This window comes from Coloeus monedula (genome assembly GCF_965178545.1).
Source record: "Coloeus monedula genome assembly, chromosome: 5".
NCBI lineage: Eukaryota > Metazoa > Chordata > Aves > Passeriformes > Corvidae > Coloeus > Coloeus monedula.
Window position 1 is genome coordinate 28,441,677 of NC_138785.1, and position 23,955 is coordinate 28,465,631.

The window sequence follows — 23,955 nt, forward strand, 5'->3', positions numbered from 1 at the left end:
CTCGTTGGAGATTGATGCATTCAGATTAGGGCAAGTTGGATACAGCCTCTTTCAATAATTTGCCTATCTTGGAAACATACATTTTTGATGTGCCAGCACTGCTTAAAAGCCCACGGTTCCCACTGCTTGGTTTATCTGGAGGTTTGCCATTGTTGCAGGGGTGTGTCATGCTTGCTTTCCTTGTGAAACCACTGCTGGGCCATCAGGGGCTAAAAGCTATGGGGATGGAGACTGCTTAGTGCTCTAACTACGTGTCTTCCTGAAGAGTGTTGCAGTGTCCCGCCTCTTTTGCTGGCTGGTCAGTTTAACTGGCATAGTTAAGCTGGAAGATACAGTATTTCCCAGAAATGGGAATGGTATGTGCCCCCCTTTCCTCCCTTCAGCCAGTTAAACTTTTAAGAGATGAAGCTGTGGAATGGGGTTAAAAGTGGGAAGTTACCAGCCTCTGGTGATAATTCCATTGGAGGTTCCTCAGTAGCTTTGCAGTTTTGATGCGGCAAAATGTGTGTTAACTTTCCACTCATTTTTCAACAACATTTTATGTTTATACTTGAATTTTTTTCTAGTGAGAGCAAACTTTTCAGTTGAAGTCACTCTTAGCAACAAGATACTTTGAAGAAGCTTGCAAAACAAACAGAGGAAAATAATGGCTCTGCTTAGTGTGAGTTGCCTTTTTCCTTTTCTTTGCTTGTCTTCCAGAGACAAGAGTGATTGCCTTAAAAGATACTGTTTTCTGCATTGGTGTTCTTTTTGGCAAAAACTTAAGCTATTCAGGGTTTGTAGAGCCACTGAAATGATATTGACTCAGTTATTTTTCTCCTGATGGTTATGTTTATATTTTCCTTGAGAAGAAAAACTGTTCTATCATATTAAAAGCAAACAACAAAAGAAGCTAATTTTCCCATGGTTGAAGTGTAAGAGAATCACCAGTTAAAGAAACCTGACCCTTTCTGAAAGCAACTGGAACGTGGCATTTCTGTCTGCCACTCAACCTTTGAATGCTGAAAAAAAGCATAAGGTGCCCATGCTACTACTGAAATACACAGAGCACGGTCTGTAAATAAACACTAGATTTGCCAAACAGTTGTGGTATGAAGAGCAGATCTTTGTGCCCTTATGTCTTCCTTGTTTCTTCTGCTGTGCTCAGAACTGGCCAGCAGTCTTCCCAACTTCAGCCAGGAGTCTCTGACTTCTTCCATCTCCTCTTCTCCACCTGCTAGCTGCTTGGCTTCTTGCATTATATCCTGCTGCTGGATGAGGCTAATATATTTCTCCTGCATGGCTGTAATTTTTTGAGGGTAACAAAGGTTTTGTAAATAGTAGATGTGGATATGAAGTGGAGAAGATCTTAAAGTATGGTCTGCAGGAGGTTGGAACATGGTCAGTTCTTACGGATTGAGAGACTGCGGGTCTCTGGCTATGCAAACTGTGGTTTGGAGAACAGGCAGAAAGAACTTCCTTAGCTATAATATACTTAGAATCATATGGTCCACTTCTGTAGCTTGTGAGTACTAGATGCTTATGAATTCCTAGCATATTTTACTGCAGCTACATACACAGTAAGGAATTTTATTGCTTTTACCAACAGAAGGATAGGGAGGACAGTACTGGTGTCTCATGTCTGGAAGGTAGTATCTGTTACTAGAAGTGGCATTTTTTTTTGTACATTTCCCATGCCCCAGTGCAGACTGTCCTGTTTGTTCATTGTAAGTGCTAGTTCAGCAGCGTTCAACGTTTGCTCTAATCTGACACACAGTTTTGGTTTCCAGAGTTTAAAATTGAAGAATATACAGTTTTCTGCTAGAAAGATATCATGTCCTGTAATGTTTTATAGCAATTTATATCTTTGATATAGAGGAAAATCTGTAGTGCAGGATTTAATTTTCAGGTCTTTGCAACTATACGGTCTTCTTGCTTATTTCTGTTAGAAAAGATTACAAAGAGTTCTCTCTGCTGTTGAGGTAATGTGTAGAGAAAAGAGAATCAGTTGTGGGCATGCACTTTTGAGACTGAGCTTTTTTAAGCCAAGGATTTGCCTACAGAATGGAGAGATAAGATCTGTGTGTGTTTAAATGTAACATATGTGAGTGTAAATTGCCTGGGGTTTTTAGGCTTTCATATTCTAGTGTTTCTAGAGGTGTGTCATTCCTTGAATTGGTGCTTGTACCTATTGCCAAAACAGCATTTAGAATTGCAAAATTTACAGAATGACAGAATCAATTATGTTGGAAAAGACTTCTGAGATTGAGCCCACCCTATGAGCACCACCTTGTCAACCAGACCATGGCACCAAGTGCCACATGCAGTCTTTTCTTAGACACCTCCAGGGATGATGACTTCACCGCCTAATTGACTCCAAGCACCTAACTGAAAGATGGAGCTCTTTCATTACACTTAATATTCATTACACTTAATACTAAAACAAAATTAGAAGATTAAGTTCACAGCAAACTTTGAAGAGGTGCAGATTTTAGTTCTATTTTAAAATGCTGGCTCTTTACTTGTAGTATTACAATTCGTTCTTTTCAAGAAGACCAGTATGCGTGTGGATGGTGTGGTCTCAGTAAGTTTATCAGTAAATAAAATGTGCAAAACCAAATGTAATTTTGAAATATTGAAACAGGAATGAAAATAAAAGGGAAAAAGGAATCACACTGATTTCCTGAATGAGCAGGATGCAGCAGTGAGGGCGGGCTGTGGTGGATCTGTTCACTGGACATGGGCTATGTGGGAGAGCGCCCAGATGCTATGCTTACATAGGCTCTGACTTGGTTTCTTCCTTCTCACTGGTTTATTCACATGATCATTTTAGCAGTGGGAGGGCTTTGTCTGAATACTGTTAGATTGTGGCTGTGTACAGAGCAGGGGACACTGATAACAAGCAACAGATGGCAAGCAGATTTCCGTAGGAAGTCCGGTCTTGTTTTTTTCAGTGCTCACAGGTAAGGAGGAAGATACATGATAAGGATGGAAGGAGTGTGTGTTTGAAGTACTGTTGCTGCAACTCTGGTTTGAGCTATTCCAGAACTATACCATGCTGCTTCTGCTACTAGAGTTGCACACAGTGTGATGAAATGGAGATCTCTGTGAGTCAGGAAGACAATAAATTATAACTGTGTGGCTGTGACAGCTCAGTAGGAGCACCTATGGATGGAAAAAGCATTACATACTTTTAAGCACTGTTGACATGAGATAATTTTTTACCGCTTTAGTGAAAACATAATCAAATGAGCACATAAAGCTTGGAGAGCAAACTATTTCTTTTATACAGGAGATAAAACTGTGCAAACAAATGTCTGCTGTCAACAGAACAAATTTTGTTTAAAATGCAAAGCTTTAAGATTGAAAATACAATCTGTGAGTGTGAAAATTTTTTTAGGAAGACTCTTCTGTATAGACAACATTTTCAGTAAAGTGTTTATTAAGACACGAAAAATAGCTTTCTGTTTAAAATACACACAGATCAAATTAGAAGCAAAATTACCACAGTCAATGGAGATTATATGTAGCTCTAGGAATTATCTTCTGCTTGTATAGTGAATCCTTCTGCATTAAAAGATTAAACCCCCCCTCTAATTTTAGAATATATGTATTTTAGGTGGACAACAGTCTCAATTTTTCAGGTAGTTCAAAAGTCATGCAGTAAAAGCTATTCTGGACTTAAAATATGAATGATAATCCATGAATTCTAATATCATAGCACTGTGGTTATTTTGTAATGCTTGGGTGATAATCATAACTCTTGGGAGAAATATTTTATGCTTTCTTTGCATACTGGTGCTTTATGTGTAGATTTTTGTGAGTCAATTTCATTAGTCCAAATAAGCTACTTAAAATACTTACAAGATAAACAAAACCCTTTCTAAAAACACAGAAAGATTCAGTATCTGGAGCCCTCAGAAGCTGAAGAGTTAATGGTGGGACTGCACTGGATTCAGTGTATTTGCAGATGTTGCTGCAACCAACTGCTGATTTTTCTCCCATCCTGTCAGGGAACTCTGCCAGCCATGATTCATGGAATGATTTTTTTGCGCTGAGTAATCTGTGGTTTTTCTTTTTTCCTCTTCCCTCTCCCTTATTTTTACCATGAACTAAAGCCCTATTCATTTCAGCCAAAGGGAGGAGAAGCTTCCAAAGCATTAGTACAAAACATAAATACAGTCTGTTTTGAGTGGAGGAATTGTAACAAATGTTAAACTTGCAGTAATTTTACTTGGTCTTAGGCAGTCTAGTCCAGTGTGGGAAAACAGTTTTAGAAGAGAAACAGCTTTTGGTTTTGCTAGTCATATGGTTTCACAGTTCTCTTAAGACTTCTGTACTAGTATTGCTAAAGAACATCCAACTTCTGTGCTGATACTATGCCTCCTTTCTCACAGATCGCTCAGAAAGAAATAAACCAGACTGCCGCTCTTCAGGGTAAGAATTGTATTTCTCTATTTATTCTTCCCTTCTCTTTCTTTTTTTTGTCCCCTTAGTTTTTCCTTTTATTGGGTGAACTAGGAAATTGGCCAGAAAAATAAAAACGCCATTTTTCTACGCTCTGTTTTGGTAACAGTAATGTAATACCAAAATAATTTTGTTTTAAAAAGAATTGTTATTTCTTACAGGCAGAATTTTTTTCAATAAATTAATAGGACTTGCTACATTGTGATTGTGTACACTTAAACTCCAAAGGCTTGTTTATGTATCATGCACAGGGTTGTTTGGTAAAACTGTGGTTTAAAACAAGAAGCCTGTCATGACTTTTGCTGCTTTGAACTGTTTGCTTCTATAGCAAGGAAAATAATTCTTGGTTCAGTCAAAAATAGCAACGCTATTATTTATTTCATTAACTCTGATCCCATCATACATAATGTTTCACAAGATGCAAATGGAAGTGTGTTAAACAAAACATACACACACACACACGCCAGCACTTCATGTTTATTTAGAATTTCCAACAAGAGTTGTCATGAACTTCTAGGCTATTGATTTGCAAGGCCCTATTTTCCCTTAAGCTTCTGAATATTTTGTAGTTCTTCTTATCCTCTGATTTTTAAATAATCTCTTTCTCTATTGCCTCATTTCCAGACTCTCTCTCTTTCAATTCTCCCCTGGGGAATAGGATTTTGTCCCTATCACGTGGTGGATAATGGGATTTTAATGAACTAAAGTGATAGAGCAGACCAGCAAACACTGCTTCTCCCATTCCTTTGTGGAAAGTCTTTCCAAAAAATGCCCCTGGTGTTCAGTCTTTTGACATGACCTGACCTTTTCATTTGATTTTTACAGTCTACATTTTTCCTTTTTGGTACATTTTTACAGTACAGTGGACTAGCTTTTATAGTTGGAAGAACAGTGTAGCATTTTCTTACAGCACACTTGATGTGTTGTATCTATTGTGTGATGTGATGGAAGAAAGGATGTTTTTCCCTTCCCTCCCCTATCTGCCACAGCACTGTAGCTGATTCCAGCTGTGCATTTAAGTTGCAGGGGAGTATTGCCTTTGTCTTTGAGTACTTTTATCTACTTAAAAGCTCAATCACTGCATGTCCTGATTTCTTTTTATACTTAAAAATACTAAACTTTTTTTTTCTTAAAATGATGCAGTTACAGTCGTCATGTTAGAACTTTCATTAGATCATGTTGTATTATAATAATGTCAAATAAATCCAAATCATTATGAAAAAGAAAGCTAATTTTATCAAAATGTTTAGTTGAGGGTTGAAAGAGCTTCAGTCTCTTTCCCTTTCTTCTGTCTGGTCGTTCTCACCAGTATGTTTTTTTGCTCTGGAGTGTATTTTAGAAGTTTGAATTTGGAACCAAAAGCAAAGTAGAACTTCTGATTTTTTTCCATGGAATTGGAAAATCCAATTCCATTGACCAGCCTTGACAGTAAAATTCTGCCCTAAACTGTCTGGGCTACAGACTCCAAATTCTCATGTGGAAAGCACAGAGTAATTAACAGTATAATGTAGATTGCTCATAATGTTGAGAAAAATGTACCTTTCAGTAGCCTTTCATTCCTGTCAGTGGTGCATGTGCTTTCTGACCATATCTATGTCTCTTCTACGCCCTTCTTAATCTCACTGGCCATTGTGTCATGAGCTGTGAGGAAGAGAAGCCACCATTTAAAGGGTACTGTTGTTTTGTGCACGTCTCACTTTTGTTTCTAGACTGGAACAGGAGCAGCCTGCCTTACTTAAGTGATGTACTCTGCTAATTGATACTGCTACACTCAATGGTTCATCTCTCATTATAATTGGAAGCATAATTCTGTGGTGACAAATTGCTGGGCGAGATTCTTATCCTCAGTCTGGCCATACCATGCTTAGGAAAAGAGCCGCGGTTGCATCAAGGCCAGAGCCCCTTGATAGAAGACCTGAGGTAAAACTAAACAGTGAAGTATGCAAGGCTAAAATTGAAGTGCAGAGCACACTTCTCTTGTAACATGGGGAGCATTTCAGAGCTGTTTGAATTTCACTGGGGGTAGTTTTATGCCATTTTATGATGAGCTACTGTGCTTGTGACACTGCGCTCTCTGGGAGCAGTTTGTGACAAGGGAAGAAGAAAATACAGTGGTTCGGAGGCATCTTGGCTACTTATTCCTTAAACTGCTTATTGTGGGATGCATATCTTAAAAACCCAAGATACTATCTCTCTCATGATCTCAAGTGGAACAAAAATGATGGTGCAGGTCTTGGTACTTGAACTCAAGTTCTAGAAACAAGAATTTCTGCACTAGAATTACTATGAAATATTGGAGGTGGACATGGGGAGACCATCTGACAAGATGAAGGAATAAGCAGTGAGTCTTAAGAAAGGTAGATAACCTAAGATGAAATAGCAGATGTAGATGTTTCCAAGAGAGAGCCAGAGAAGTAGTTTATTGTTTTATATAAAACTCTGGTGAGATCTTGCCCAGAAGTCTGTCAAGTCTAAGTACAAATGTAGAACACTGGGATAAGAAGAGACCAGAAAAAGGCCCAGATATCCACCACCAACTCTTCCTCATGCATTGTAAGGTTAGGTTTTGGTCTGGAACATGATCATTGTATTAAAATATCACATAATATTTCTTGTGATTTCAAGGGTCTAAAGCTTGCCCTTTCCAACTTCCTATTCTTATATATTTCTCTGCCTGTGTATTTCTAGACGTATTTCAGGCTTGTGCTTGAGTCTTTGCAGTATTAGGGATGAAAAGTTTATATAGAGTGAGATAGGAACAGTTTTAAGACATAGCTTGAACATAATTCCTTTGCAATGGGAGACATATAAAAAAGCCTGTTCTAGGTAGAGCAGTATATAAATGGTCATTAATATAGTTACTTTATTATCAGGTGATGCCATTTAGAAGAATTTTTACAGCAGTATTGGGAACTCTGACAAATATTCTGGTTTGGTTATTAGCCTATTGAACGTTTAGACTGGGAGAAATGCTACAGAAGGGGGGAGCATTCTGAGGGGTGATAAGGGATCTAGCATAGCATGGGGAAGAAATCTGGAGAGTGCATGAACCAAAGACCATAGATAATGATTTAAAGGGAGGGAAACAGATATTAGGTAATGTTTACAAAATGTGCATTACATTATCTTTTGCCTCTTTTGGTAATTAGCAACCATCTGACACTCAGGAGAGTTCAGATAAAGCAAGGAGTAGCAGAACAGGGCCTGTGGGTATCTATTTCATGTACTGCTCTGCGCTGATTTTTTTGTTAAGTATAGCACATTAGTAAGATCAAAACAAATGTTCGCTGAATCCAAATAATACCTATTGCTGTGTTAAATTTTTATCAAAAGACATTTAGTTTCGTGCCTTAATAGCCATCCTTCAATTGTTACATTTCAGACAGTATTAAAATATATCTCTACTGGTAACAGTGGTCTGTAATTATAATTCTTGATTTTACTGTCAGGTCATGCTTGTACTGTTGTCTCTGATAGCTTCAGGTCATGCACTGCTGTAACACAGGTCAATTAGGTCAAAAGAAGTAGGTCTTTATTCCTCTAAATGTTTTCAAACTGAAAATTATGTGATAGTAATAGAATAGAAGATTTCAGGCATCTACGTATTTGCAGTTAATCCCTGAACATGTAAAGCTTGTAGAAGGACCTGGATTTTTTTTTTCTTCTTTTGGTTAAGGATTATGGATCAAAAAATCCTGAAACAGTCCTGTAATTTGATATAATTCATTGTAGTTGCCTTGACCTTGGAGATGAGAGCATGCAGGTAGGTAACAACTGCAACAATTTATTGAGAGATTTAGTAGGGTATCAATCAGTTGAAGTCAAGTAAGAAATCTTGATTTTTAGTGTATCAGTGTCTACTGTGAAAAATGGGGAGGGGGATTAAAATAATTAGTTCATTTCTAGAAACAGATCCTAGGTTTTACGGGCATATAGTCTGCCTGCTGATTGTAGTGTGCTTAAGTTCTTTTACAGCTGCTTGCCTTCATTTGATTGAACTAAATTGAGCTTTTTTTATTTAAAATGCATCAAGTCAACAGTACAAATAGACAAAAGTCATCTTTTGTTCCTTTATAAACAAGCACTTGAAGTGGCTGATCAAAGGGACTACTGATCCTTTTAGTGGGGCTCTGGTAAATCAAGCAATCATTTTTATGAATGGTATTTTGTATCCAACTTTGGTTTTAGTTGTTTGGGATTATTTCTAATGTAGCAGAATTCCATTAGTGAAAGCTTCCCTGTATTTCTGTTTCCTCTGCTATGTAATGTTGATTTTGTGGAATTGTGTTTAATAAATACTACAGTAACAGTCTGACTATAGCTTAAGAATGCGTTCTCCCAGATCCTCTGTGAAGCCTTAAAAGACACTCTTTAATGAAGATCTTAAGCATTTAACAGAGCATGAAGGGAATCTTAAGGCACTGGCCTGAGAATGTGGTGGAACTGTCCCCACTTTATAATTAATCTGAGGTGGTTTTACAAATCAATATGCTTTTGAGGTCTTGAGAAAACAGACAGTAACAGGTTTTTCTGTGTTGTACCCATTACAGTCAGTCATTTAATAGTATCATAGAATATCCTGAGTTGGAAGGGACCCACAAGGATCATTGAAATCCATCTCCTGGCCCTGCACAGGACACCCCAAGAGTCACATCATGTGCCTGAGAGCATTGTCCAAATGCTTCTTGAACTCTGTCAGGCTTGGTGCTGTGACCACTTCCCTGGGGAGCCTGTTCCAGTGCCCAGCCACCCTCCGGGGGAAGAACCTTTTCCTGATATCCAGCCTAAACCTCCCCTTACACAGCTTCAGGCCATTTCCTCAGGTCCTGTCACTGGGCACCACAGAGAAGAGATCAGTGCCTTCCCTCATGAGGAAGTTGTAACTGCAGTGAGGTCTCCCCTCAGTCTCCTCCAGGCTGAACAGACCAAGTGACCTCAGCTGCTCCTCACACAGCTTCCCCTCAGGGCCCTTCACCATTCTTATGGCCCTCCTCTGGACACTCTCTAACAACTTAATGTATTTTTATACTGTGGCACCCAGACCTGCCCCCAGCACTCGAGGGGAGGCTGCCCCAGAGCAGAGGAGAGCAGAGTGGGACAATCCCCTCCCCTGCCCGGCTGGCGATGCTGTGCCTGATGTCCCCCAGGGCACGCTTGGCCCTCCTGGCTGCTGGGGCACTGCTGGCTCATGTTCAGCTTGCCATGGACCAGGACCCCCAGGGCCCTTTCTGCAGCGCTGCTCTCCAGCCTCTCATTCCCCAGTCTGTATGTACATCCGAGGTTGCCCTGTCTGAGGTGTAGAATCTGGCATTTGTTTTTGTTAAACTTTGTATTGTTGGTGATTGCTCTGTCTTAGTCAGATGGGCAGTGTGGAGAGACTTCTGCTGCTTCTGTACTGAGAAATCACAGAATGGTGGGAAGGTCATGCAGGTCATGTAATCAAGCATTGTGCTCATAGTGGGAAGATGCTGGTGCTAGTTCAGGCCCATGATGTTTTTTTCTAGCCAAGATTTGAAAATCTCCCAGGAGAGGGAGATTGAGCCTACTTATTTTCAACCCACTCACAGGCTGCTTGACTGTCACTTACTAACTTTATTTCCAAGTGATACGGCTGTGGGAAACACTACCAAAAGAAGCAGTCTAAACACTGGACTACTTAATATCCAGAAGGACCAAATTCATTCACACAAACTTCCTGAAGTACAGTTTTTCATTACTGCTGTTTAAAACCCTTGTGTTGTCTACTAGCAATGTCTGGACAGCCTTGTCAATGCTTCTGTTTTACATAGGAAAATTTCGGGGTTTTCCCCGTCTAGCCAGTGTTACAGACTGTAATACAGATCTGAAGTTTGAGACTTTGAACCTTGCTGGCACTCCATCTGAATGGGAAGGGTTGCATGTAGAAGAAAGAATGAATGCTGGGGGATGTTTTACTGTGATATTCTTACTCGTTACATTTAGCTTTTGTAATTTTTATGGCTGGGGAGTTACTCAGATTACTCTTAGTCTAAGCATGCTTTTAGGCTGTGAAAATAGAAATGTCCTGCTTTTGTACATTCCCAGTAGGCCAGAAGTTGGGTTAATTCTAAAAATTATCTAGTCTCCTTCCCAAATCCTTGGGGTGCAGTTTCACAATTGCCCTGAGCTGAACTAAGCCTGTGTTGCTCCAAGAAGGAAAGGACTCATTCTCTCCTTTGGGCTGCTGTCAGTGCTCATGTGGTTAGTTGTATCAGAAGGCTGATCTCCAGGGAAAAAAATAGCTGTCTTCACAGATGAAGCAGGTTCAGCATAGGGGAGCAGAGTGATTTCTTGCAAGTTCCACAATCAGTCAATGGCAGAACTGGAAGCAGGGGCTCCGAGCTGTGGCTTTTCTTGTTATCTTAAAAGCAAGGTCACATGACTCCATATTTTTCATTCCAAGAGGTAAATTTTGGACTCATTCACTCAGTGCAATCCAACAGGTTAAATATAGATTGAAACGGGTGAAACTTGAGATTGGAATCTATTTATGTGTCTTTCTTTGTTTATCACGTGTTTCTCATCAGCATGTGCTTTCACATCAGAGCTTTTGCTTCTGGGAGTAGAATAAGCTGGAGCAATTTTGTGCAGCATGTTTCTTTGGTAGCTTCTTTGCCACAATAAATCATTATGCTTAACTTTTAATTTGCAATGTTAGTTTTCACCCTGCTCAGTTTATACTTATCTGTAAATGAGAAAAAAAAAGAATCACAGGTAGAGCAGAGGAATAAATGGCAGATGGGTTCAGTGTAGTTTTTGGCAGTTAGGGATCACAGGAGTATCTGGAGCCTGTTCCTGGGGGTGTTTGTTTTAATGTTGTCAATTCATCACTTTTGTGTTGGGTATTTTTGGCTATTCATCTCACAGATAGCAGTAAAGAGTTACTGTGAAGGGTGCATCCTAGCCAGTCTCCTAGATCCCTTATTCCTAAACAGAGAAGAGGGATTTGTTTTAATAAAAGAGTTCTCTGTGTTACTGGTTTCTGCAAAGGGAATTCTGAAGGTCTGTTTGCTCTGGTGCCCTGAACAACTCCTTCCGTTGTCTGGGCTGCTCTCCAGTGCTTATTCTAATTCATAATGGAAAATAACGCTGCAAATGAGATGGCTGTTGAAAGAATAAAGAGAAAAAGGCTCACCCTCTGTCTTCACTGAAAGAATTTCACTGCTTCTTTGGGTGTCTTGTGTACATGAGCAAGTTTCACCATCCCATCATCTTTCAGAATAGACTCCTATGGAAAGTACTGACGACCATCCAGACACATGGCCACACTCCTTGTGCGTTAGGAGAATTATCTGGGACATGAACAACCATGATAGACATTAGTTCTTAAAAAGGTGGTTTCAGGAAGGACACAATTGCACATCACTTTTTTAAAGTCAAACTAAATCAGTCATGGTTATAATTCTGCTTCTTTATGATTTTTTTTCCTCCCCTCTATGACGAACAGCAGATGATATTCATCTGGTAGCTGGGAAGGAGGGCTGGGAAAGAATTCTTTCCAAAGGTATTTGTAATACTCTCAAAGAAAACAGAAAAGGCGGAGGAGCTGCTAAGGGAAGCCTATAGGATATGTGTCAGGGCTGAGGAGGCAGACTCAGCAGGTTGTAAACTTACAATGCTGAAACAGTAATTGTTAGGTTCTCTCTGAAAGAATTTCATGTTGATATTTTAAGAGTGTTGGAGCTTTGGTTTATTTCCCTAAGGACTTATGTAGGTTTCTGTCTAGGCTCAGTATCTACATTTTCCTTTGCCTTTGGAATTTGAGTGGGAGAGCTCAGTTTGCAGTTACATTGTGTTCGTTTCCATGGCCTCTACTCTGATGTGCACAAAAGAGAAGAGGTTGTTATTTCGTTCTTTTTTTTTTTGTTCTCTTTTTCTGTACTGCTCACCTACTTTATAATTGCATTGTAAGTTATTCTTTGGTGTCTTTGTTATTTATTCTAGTATAGGGAATCAGTTACCTTAAGTAGCAGAATCTGATTTGGCAGGTTGAACATTGAAATGATTGATCAAGTACTCTTTTAAAACATGTTACAGTTGCATTCTTACTACATCACGGGGGTAAGGTATTCCTAGTGAGGCCTGTCACATTGAAAATTTCTTCCTCTTTACTGTATTTCAGTAGAAAGTACAGTATAATGTGCAGTTTGCACAGCTGTACTTCAGACTCTGATCCTGTCATTTGTGAAAGATTGCATTTCTGATTTTGCTACAAAATTTCTCTTTTCAAAAGTGGTATTTTGCTCAATGCAGGCATCACCATTTGAATTTAAGCCATGTTTACATACTGAGTTTGTCCTAGTTTTGGCCATCTGTGACAAATCACAGGCTCAACTGAGCTAGTATTAGCCCTTAGTGTAGACAAGGATGAGCTGCTTTTTCATCTGTTGCAGCTGCTTCAGCTTCAAGAAGAGAACTAATATTCAGTGACATGAAAAGTCATGTTGCCTGTTCCCTTGGAGGCTACAGCCAAGGCAGGTCACCAGCAGGTCTCTTCATACCATAGGAGGGTCCCTTGCTACAGAGGACTGAAATTAGACCATGCACCCCTAGATGTGGAAAGTATTCATAGAAGTATGGTCTTTATAAGTATGCATAGCTGCATCTTAATCTTGGGAGCATTGTTACAAGAGGCTTGTCATCTGAGTATGGTGAACTTTGCCATCTCCTGAGGCTTGAGGCAAAGGTTGACTTCTAATTAAAGAGAAGGTCCAAATCTAATCAGGGTATTCCAACCACAAGCAATAATTACTTTGTTAAATCTCTCTTTTAATCTATAGCATAATATCTGGTTGAAGCAAAAGAAGTACCTCAGTGATGTCACGTTTTTATTAGGCAATACTTTTGCTTGGAATAAATGCTTAGTAAAAAGAAACAGCTTTAGTTTTACTATTATAATTCTTCTATTTCATGTCATTGGACTTCTTCTTCCCCAATACCTCACACACCAGTATCTGGTACCTAGTATTAGAACCTGGAAGGAGGTTGTAGAAGTGAGAGGACTACAGGAAGTAGCCTTAAGCTGAGACAGGGGAGATTCAGATTAGATATTATAAAAAAAATTTTGCTGTTATGGTGGTCAGGCATTGGAATAGGTTGCCCGAGGAGCTGATAGAGTCACCATCCCTGGAGGTGGTCAAGAGATGGATCTGATGCTGGGTGATACAGTTTAATGTTTTAGTGGTTCAGGGGTTACAATGGTAGTGCTGGGTTGACAGTTGAATTTGATGATCTTAAAGGTCTTTTCCAACCTTGACGATTTTATGGTTCTATGAATACAGTATTAGTTCAAACAGTACTGATACCATTTTGTGGTTGGACCGGGTCAGGAACTTTCTTTCCTCTTCCAAAAGCACATTTTCTTTGGGCAACTGTTTTTAAAACTATTGTGTTTTATTGCCTTGTTACCACGGCCCCTTCTAAAATAACAGGTCCATGAATAGCTAAAAGCATGTAGTGCTCCTGACGGGTGAAGGTCAGACAACTAGGAAGAAAGAGAACAGTATCGTGGGACAAGTACGTTAATGACAGCTGCAGGAGAGGCTTTCTCACCACACCTTACTGGTGTATAGGACAAAAGATTATTTGCTTTACTGTTCAATCTGTCTTCTTCCTTCTAAGGCTGTTGACAAGGAAATGAGTTCTGTTAAATGAACTTTTTACAGTGTGAACTAGAAATGCTTTCTGTTAATAACAGTATTTATTTTTTCCATCAAAGACAGATCTGAAATGACAACACAGTTCTCTGGTGCAACTTGAAGCCATATTTTCTTGTCCTTTTGCTTGTTATTTGGCAGAAGAGGCAGAGCCCCACCTTGATACAACCTATTTTCATGTGGTTGTAGAGAGGAATAAGGTCTCTCATGAGCTTCTTTTTCTCCAGGCTAAACACTCCCAGCTCCCTCAGCTGCTTGTTACAAGACTTGTGCACCAGGCCCTTCACCAGTTTCGTTGCCCTTCTCTTGACACTCTCCAGCACCTCAGTGTCCATAGTGAGATGCCCAAAACTAAACACAGGATTTGAGGTGTGGCCTTACCAGTGCCATGTACAGGGGACAATTGCTGCCCTGGTCCTGCTGGCCACACTGTTTTTGGTACAAGCCAGGATGCCATTGGCCTTTTTGGCCACCTGGACGTATGCTGGCTCATGTTCAGACACTACCAACCAGCATCCCCAGGCCCTTTTCAACCAGTTTTCCAATCACTCTTGCCTCGGACTGTAGCAATGGCTGGAGTTGTTGTGACCCAGGTGAAGGACCCTGCTCAAGCAGGGCCATCCTAGAGCACATCGTGTGGATTGTGTCCAGATGGTTCTTGAGTATATCCAGCGAGGGAGACTCCACAACCTCTCTGGATAATTTGGCAAAGTCACCTGCACAGTAAAAAAGTTCTTTTTCATGTTCAGGTGGAACTTCCTGTGCATCACTTTATGCCCCTTCCCTCCTGACCCATTGCCTGGCACCACTGAGCAGTTTGGCTCCATCCTGTTGTCACCCTCCTCTCAGACACTTACTGACATTGATGAGGTCCCCACTCAGTTTTCTCGAGGCTGAACAGGCCCAACTCTCTCAGCCTGTTATTTTAAGGGAGATGCTCCAGTCTTACTATCTTCGTTGTCCTCCTCTGGACCTGCTTCTGGAGCTCCATGTCTCTCCTGTGCTAAGGAGCCCAGAACTGGACACAGCAGTCCAGCTGTGGCTGTACCAGGGCTGAGCAGAGGGGTAGGATCACCTCCCTTGCCCTGCTGGCAGTGCTCTCTGAGAGAAGTGATACTTTGTATTTACTAGCCAACAGTGGGTTTTTATTAGTTTTTATTTTAATTCATGTAGAGTTTTAGCACCTACAGTGTGTTGTGGCAAGCAGTGCCAAAGCTTAACCTCACATTGCGCGTTGAAAAGTCTCTTTGGCTCTTTTGAGCTTGGTGTTAGCTAGTTTTATATAATGTTTTCTACATTCTGTAGTGTAAGAGACTGAGCTGTCATTCCCTATAGCTTTGCTGCTTCTTGAGAAAGTTAAAATGTTGTTTTCTGCTTTTAAATAGATCATGTCAATCAATTAGGTGGTTTTAAAGAAAAGGTCACTATTACTTTTGGAGGCCCAGAGGCATGTCAGCAAGGGGAGAGAAGGTTGACTGATACGAGAAAAAGGACGGGAATGATTTACTGCCTTTGGAATTAAGGGCATCACTGAGAGTGGAGATTAGATAAATTACCTGCTTATGTTATCTGAATCCACGGCCTTTAAGTTGCACTGGAGTCCGAAAAAAAAGTACTATTTATTTTCTGTGCCTGTCCTTGTAAAGATTATAGATCATTTTCAGGTGGAACTTGAACTTTTAAAGGGTTAGAGGTCAGAGATGAAGTGGTTGTTACAAGAGAAGGGTAACCCCACTGGTTCCTGTTTTTTCCGGGTTTTTTTTTGGTTGCTGGAATAAGCTCTTCTTTGTGGCTGTTTAATTTCCTCTGCCTAATTTACCTGATGACATATGGTGCATTGGTTGAAGTGCATGGAGGAACATGTGATAGAGCTATGTGTTTGGGGGACACTTACAGGCGAGGGAAGGGCATTAATATCTGTGGCTGTGAAATGTTTTGGAGAGGTATTTCTTATGGCTGTTGCTCTGACAAGGTCCGGTTCAATCTGTTCCACAAGGTGTTTGTTTCTGAAGCTAAATTTAGTTGAGTGGCAAAAAGTGATGATAGTGATTATTTCTTCCAAGTTGTAATCATTCATTAGAGACTGCAGTATTTACTGACTTGCCATATAATTTGAGGTTTGTGATGTTGTAAGACAGCCAGGATATATGATTGAGGGTGGAGGAAGTTCTTTTTGTCTTATAGTATGTTTGCATGGTGACTTGCTCAAAGATGAGATCTCTGGAGAAATGTCCCCAGAGGTTAAAGGCCTTCTCTCGGTTGCTGAGGTAGGTATTTTGTTCTTACAGCAAATTCAGTGCTGTTCCTGCCTATCAGGATTTTGCAGTGGGATAGATGCAGGTTTTGTAGGCATCGGAATGATCTAAAAAATTTCTTTGGCTCTGTTGGTCGATGCTTCTATTTCACTCTTGGAAAATAACTTGAGTATGTGTAAACTTGAATGCTTTTCCCCAGCTTGGGCTGGCAAAGGTATTAACTTTACCTATACACTATACCTTACCAACAGTCTTGTAGATTCAGAATTAAAAGACTTGAAAAATAATCTTTGATGCATATCTTTTTGGAATGGTTGACCTTAATCTCAGAGTTCCTGGATCTCTGTGAATGTATAAAAAGGACTGAAGTTTAAGATCATGTTTAAACTCAGAGGTATAACATTGCAGACCTACAGATATGTGAATGTTTGGTTTGTTGTTGTGTAGTGCAAATTTCTAGTGAATCATTTTCTGTATTTTGTAACCAAAAGCTCTGTCAATATCTGTGGCATAGAAGAAAAGGAAGCATTTCAGTAAAGGCAAGGGAAAAGTGTTCAGGAAAATATGCCATTTTTCTGACTGAGCTGCATGCAGGGCACCTTCTGGAAAGACAGGTCCAATGAAGGGTGTGGTTATGAGATTTTATTTGACAATTTCTGTGCACTGTGCATTCTGTAAGGGCCACTGTTACAAGTTCATGGATCTCACATATTGTAGGGTGTAACTGGGTGAGTCAGCAGTACATTGCAACAAGATGTGATCATGCATGAAGATAGTTTTACTTCTGTGAGATTTTAATGTAAGAGGGTTGAAAATTAGTGTCTCTGCTGTTTGTTAAATGATTTATTTTGTTTATAAGTACAAACGGCCTGTTTGAAGCCAGTATGTTTCTTTATATGGATGACCTTGTAGTATTCTTAAACACATCTTTTGGCTGTTGGTTCACATTTGTGTTGTAGACAGGGTTTTGGGTTTTTTGTTTCTCATTTTTAAGTGCTGAGTTAAAGCTTCACTATGTTTGGTGCATATGTATTAATATTTCTGTCTTGTAGGCTGTCCCTTCACAACAAATACCTTTGCTCTCAACACACATCTATAATTAAAACAATAAGGAAATTCCCTTTGTTTCCTCACTCAGCTAAAGGTTAAACTCCAGCACATTTCTTGCTGCTTATTTGACTCGGCTGGCCTATGAAGAAGTTGAATTCAGCTGAAGGAGCACAGAAATCCTATGGCATGGGACTTGTCTAATACCTTAGCACTGGCAATTGTCATACTTTGAAATTCTCAAAGGCACTCAAGTGATTTTTTGGCACTGAGGTCACACCAGTACTGAACACTTCTCATAATCCCAGTTCTGTGGGTTAGGTTGAACTTTACATTTTAGATTCCAAACATCTGTCTTTTGTATTACAGCGCTGGAATTGGGCTGCTAATCTTTGACTAAGCAGGATCCAGATACTCTTTCAACTGCTGAGTGTAGAACCCATTTGGTAGTGTTCCTGGGCAGTGAGACTCAGTAATTCACCTGTCGGAGGCCTTAGTTGCCTCAAGATTCCCTAGGAACTCCTTCATTACACTCTAATTTCCTCTCAAAGGATGCACAGTAGTTGAAGCAAATGAGCGTATATTTTACAGATTATTTTTACAGAGGAAACAAACATATCTAGGCAAAATAAGAAACATCTGTACCTTGTTCCCTTGGTCTGATTACTGCTGTGATGTCTTTGAAGTCTGTATACTTGCAAGCACCTGAGCTTTCTCCACTGGATTTCTCACCTCCAGCATATGAATCATCTGGATGCTGCTGAGTTCTTGCCCTTGCAGTCAACATCCTTTTGTTCCTGCTTGTTCTTCTCTGGAGCAGTGCTCTTTTGTGTTTCTATTCTGAAGCTTCTCTATTTTCAAAAGTCCAGCTGAAATATACCCATCTTTTATTTTCTTTGGGTGATTTCCCCGCCCATTCTCTATTGTTTTCTCTTTGCTGATCTGCAGATAACTGATTTAGTAGGGATTTCACATACTCACTGCTATAAAAGAAGTGTTATCTATTTTGTTATAGTCATTATTAATGTTTCTAGTCAGATGAGAGCATACCCCTTTTTCCCTTTACAAAGCTTTAAAGATAACCTTACCACTATACTCGTGTGTTCTATGAAATATAGAAACTATTTGAAGAAAATCTAATATTCATACTTTATAATAGTTAAAGCCCTGTAAAGATATCTTGAATCCTGTGGATCCAGATTTACTGGTTTATTTTATGCCTTTGTCCTGCTCATCCTTCATGATTAAACCAGATTTTATTCATCTGTGATGTCAATTACAAAGGTTGTGGAGCTCATTTAGCCTCCAGGTTATATTTGATGTACGGAGATGTATGAAGCAAGCAGAATGTCCTGTCAGTGTCTAGAGAAGGCTTTGATTTACTGACTGAAATGCAACTGCAAATAGTTGAATCAAAAAACCATTCTTCAGAAATAGGCTTTGTTTTGTACTCTTTGACTGTAAAAGTAGGCCACTGTCATCTTTCCCCATGTGCAAATGCAGAAACTCTATAGACTTTAATGGTAAAGTATTTCCATCAGCAGAAGCTGCACTTTACTAAATTGTTCTGTTTGAAAGTGCTGGTTTTTCCCTTCTGTTTTTTAACTGTTACTTTTGTGTCTGAATATAATGCTGGCTGGGCCCAAGTATCCTGTCCTTATCACTGTAACAATTCAGTGATACTTTCATTTACATTTACAGTGCTACATTGCTATTATGCTATTATTAAAATTATAGGTGTTTTCTACTCCTGGAATTATTTACCACCAAGATTAAATTGCCATTAATCATAAATACTATTTACTGATTTTAATCAAAACATACTAGCAGGCTTATCATTACAGTGAGTGTGATATGTTGATAGATGGCATACCGGGGAGTCTTTTTAGCTGTTACAGGAGGGTCAAAGTCTTCTTGTAGCATACATTTTATTGGGAGCTGAAATCAGTCAATGTACAATGAAGAGTTGAGAATGACTTGAGAATGACTTGAATCATGCTCTAAGGATTTGCCTTTCTGGAATGGCTGTGTTTATACACTCATCTTGAGGTTAGGGGCAGTTCAGCTCAGGTTGCTATAGGAAATCTAGCTAGTAAGTCTGTAGCTCAGGATCAGGAAAGAATTAGTTCAGAGCGCACACAAGCCAAGTGACTCAGATTCACAAAAAATGTGGGAGTTGTTTCAGCCTCAAGGTCTAAGCTGGACATTATTAAATGTGGAAGCTTTTGTAACCTCATGACTTGTAGGCTGCTGTGAGAATTGAAGTGTGAAATGTTATCATCTGCTGCCATGATTTGCTTTGACTTCCTGCCTGTGTTCTGCCTTAAAATTGAAGGTTTAGTTGCTAAAATACAATCCCAAAGTATGACAGTGACAAGCACATGAATATGTAACAAGTGATTGAAGAAACAGCTAGAGAGCAATTCCTGAAAGGATTTCCCTATGCTGATCAACGTGAGCTGTTTCAATTAGTGGAGCAGCTGGATTTTAGCTGCTGCTTAACTACATCCTCACTCGTCCAGACAGTGGGAAGTCGTGGTTGTGGCATTCATTAAGTGATGCAGAAGTAGACATCCTCAGCATATTGATGAGGATTGAATTGTCACTGGACTTAATTACTGGTTCAGGATTTCTTGCTTTTGGAGCTGGACCCAAGAGAGAAGTAAAGTTGTGTGGGGATAAGTCTTAATTTCTAGATGATCTTATCTATACTATTGAGCATGTGATTTCTTAGATGACTAGATCTTTTTTAGCCTCCTGTCCCCGCAGGCCAGGACAATACTCCATGATCTAGCAGAGAACATGCAAGTGTTCATTTACAGAAAGACTGTGGGGACAGGCTGCTGCCAACCGTATTTTTTCTGGTGCTTGTCCGTTCTCCTAGTGAGCCAATATGGATGACCAGCACTAACAGGAAAAAAAAAAAAAAAGAAAGAGTGGATCACCTGATACTGAAGGATGAGAAGAACAGCTGATGTGAGGTATAGCCAGCATTTGGTGATTTACTGCCAGATTAGTGGCAGAGTCATGGACTTAAGGTTTGTTTTCGTGAGTGGAGGCTGAGCTGCTTACCCCAAGGACTCCTGCTGGCCTCCCCGTCTGTCTGCTCCCATCGCTTCTCTGGTGCCATCCTGAGGCTTGTGTGGCTCTGCAGCCAGCTGGAGCAGTTGGCCTGTCTGGCTGAAAATTAATCAGGGTATTTGGGATGGGATTCTTTGTTGTTAACAAAATCACATGGCTGATCCAGCAGACTTGTGGCCATGCCAGCACCAACACAAGAGAGCTGGTGGAAATGGTGAGTGTGAGGAAGGCGGGTATCTGCTTCTCTGACACTGATGGGGAAAGTGCACCTGGGTTCTACGTGATGTGTCAGCTCATTTACACTATCAGCTGGAGGACTGAGGCTCCTCAGCAATGGAGGCATTGAAGAGGCTGACCACTGTGGGTGCATTTTCTGTGTAAATTCACTTCCACAGGATTAATACAATTCTGTCCACTGCACCCACATCATGAATTTGGGATAGTTGTGAATCTTCTGTTTTAGCTTTAGGAGCTTTTTGGTAGAACAAGTAAGTCTGTCTTTGGCCTGCAGGTGGTGGTAAGTCTGATCTTTTGCACCACCCTAAATTTAGCTATAAAATTATTGACATCTTTCTGTAATTTGGTCTGCAGTGAAATAATTTAGGTGACATTTAAAACATTTAGTGCTTGGAATAGTGTCTTTTAATAAGTTTTTAGAATGTTGCACTGTAGTACACTGTTACAAAGAAGGCATGATTTCTAAAGTAACTGAGAGGAATATATGATTTTTTTAATTAAACTAGTGTTTTGCCTTACAGTAATTTCAGCATGAGCTATTTTTAAATTCTTAGTTCACATTCCAAGAAGTCAGAAGACATTAAAAATAGCAACATTTTAATTATTTTTATTCTGTGTGTGAGTATAAGGCAGGGTCAATAACCATCACAATTAGATATGCATTTAACTTTTACACAGGTATGCGAACCTAAGGACTGATACTTTATGAAAAGCTTCATATAACGTGACATAAAGGATAAATGTTGAGACTTTGGAATAGATGCTTCAGAATATTAACTTTTTAGAACAAGTGATCATTCTTTTTCATTATTTTTGTTGGTTCCTTTTTCCGTCTAGACTTTTATGTATGTCTAGAGTGATGTGTGAAAGAAGTGCAGTCAGTTTTCCTGTAGAATATTCATTGTTATGTCAGTTTAGATAAATAAACTAAAGATCCTGGTTCTGATAAAGGGAACAGGCAACGTGGAGGGCTGCTCAATTCCTGCTGAGAATTCCATGCAAGCCAGTAGGAGGGTGTAAAAGTAGATGAAGAAGAGATGCTGAGACAGGCTAGTAGCTTGGGATGTCTTTTGTATCCCAAGCAGTATCACAACCTGTAGAGCAGAAGACTGTAGATAGCTGGGGGAGACCATCCCTAGATGGCTCACAGGCAGGAGGGGGACTGTCACAAGACCGTCCTGCCTGTGATCTCCAGAGGCAGGTAAAATCCATCAATGGCTGTTTGCACTCAGCAACCAAGCTGTCTCACCGTCAGCTGACTTGTGGGAATGTGTCTGTGAGGTGCCCTCCCAGGCTGGAGGCTCTGCTGCTCCTATACCAGCTAAAGGATCAGGTGGGTGAAAAGATAGCCCAGAACCTCCAGGCCTCTTGGGTTAGGAAGCTGTCCTGCTCTGGGCAGACACAACTCCCTGCCTGCTCGTTCAGAGATGGCTGTGTGATTTGAGCTTTATTCCACTTAAACGGCACCTTCCCTCCTCTGCTCTGTGGGGACTGTCAAGGTGAGTGACGCTCACACAGGCGCTGTGTTGGGTCAGGAGTCACCCTGCAGGAGCAACCTTTTGAGAAACCTGGTAGATAGACTGAAGTTGTGCTTGAAGAGAGACAGTGCTCAGTCAAGGAAGTGTCAAAGCAGAGCCCCTAATGCGGGAGAAACCATGGTTTATGCACAGCAAGTGCACTTATTCCACGGCACAGTTTATAGCTCTTTGCCTGGTCTACCTTGTGGCAGTTTTATTTCCCTAGTGCACAGATATGCTTTTGAAGCATTTTCCTCAAGTATTTATATTTAGAAAACCTGTCCTTGAAACCCAGAGTAGAGCCTGCCAGAAAGAGTGAGTAGGTGTTTAACAACTTCAAACACACCACTCCAGGTTCTTTATCTTTCAGAAATGGTGACCCATGGGACCCTTTTCATATTGCTGCCGACTTGAAGTACCCAACTGCTTTCAGCATAGCAGGCACAGCAACTTACAGATCCCCTCTGAACTTATTGAGTGGGTTTTTCTGGGTGCAAAGAGGACCAGACAGAAGTGGGTTTTGAGGGGCTGGTAGGGGAAGCTCATCAAAGCTATTGCCTTAGCTGGAAATGAAACAAAGTTTGTGCTTTAAATTAACAGTTAGCAAGGTCTTCTAGGATAAATGTGCAGATGTCAGAGGAGTTGCTCTGGTTGTCCACTCCTGCATGCTAAATTGGGGGGGGATGGATGAATAGTTTCCATCTTTACTTACTCCATATTAGATATTACTGTGGTGTTGTTGCTAATGTTTATAAGATTCTTTAATACTTTGAAACTTCCTGCTGTCTGCACTGTTTTCTTCCAGCAGTATGAGTTTGGACTTTGCTTGTGTACATTGCAGGGCGGCACAGGAGCTGCTGTCTCCCATCCCCGCAGCTACTTATTGTCACACTGTCCCCTCGGGTGTTCTCATGTAACTGTGGGAGGAGTTCATTTTGGATGGATTAATTTTTCCTTGGCATGTGCATTTGTGAGCATTTTCTCTGACTTCTGGTTCATTGCTGTGCCTTATGAACAGGAGGAGGAGGTGGGAAAGAGGCAAGGACCATGCAGTACAGTAATTGCTGCAGCTCCTACCTCATCAAATAGTAGAATTAAATTTGATTTGGTTATGTTAATTATTTGGATGGCTTGAGAGAAAACATGTCATTAACTGTGGAGCAGAGGAGGTTATTAGTAACCTTATCACTTCTCTCCTTGCAAGACAGAATAAAAGACCAGAAATTGCTTCCTGTGGAGGAGGGAGGGGCAGGCTCAGTATAAAGTATGGGTAAAATCACCAGCTGCCCCAAGAACAGCATCTTATTTAAATTACTGGGGTTTAGTAAAAAATAAAGTTATGAAGTTTGCCGTTCATTTACAGGGCTTCATGGGAAAAAAAAATAATGTGTCCACTCTCACTTCCATGTTTTTAAAGGGCTTAAATAATTGTAAGCTAGATGTGAATCAAACTCTCCTGGGGGTAGGAAATGTGGTGCTTGCCAAAAGGTTGTTGATGAGTGACCTGTTAAAGGAAAGTGGAAAAGAAAAACTGTCTTCTAACAGTTTGTTTTGCCTGTAAGCTCATAAATTTTCGGATAGAACCATGTTATCCTGCGTTCAAGATTACAGATAGTTGTATATTTGAGCTGCCTTGCTGCCCTTGATATAGCCATACTTCAACTTCACTCGGATGGTTTCATGAGAGGTTTTACTTTT

General features: G+C 40.2%; 1 protein-coding gene across 3 annotated transcripts in view; it reads left to right on the forward strand.

Moving 5' to 3' along the window:
* Positions 1-23,955, forward strand: part of SH3D19 (SH3 domain containing 19) — an 85,025-nt gene that overhangs the window by 15,252 nt on the left and 45,818 nt on the right. For all 3 annotated transcript variants that reach the window (XM_082281401.1, XM_082281402.1, XM_082281403.1), the window contains exon 2: positions 4,377-4,416. In XM_082281401.1, coding sequence (XP_082137527.1) covers positions 4,377-4,416 — 40 coding nt within the window. The remainder of the gene's footprint in view (positions 1-4,376; positions 4,417-23,955) is intronic.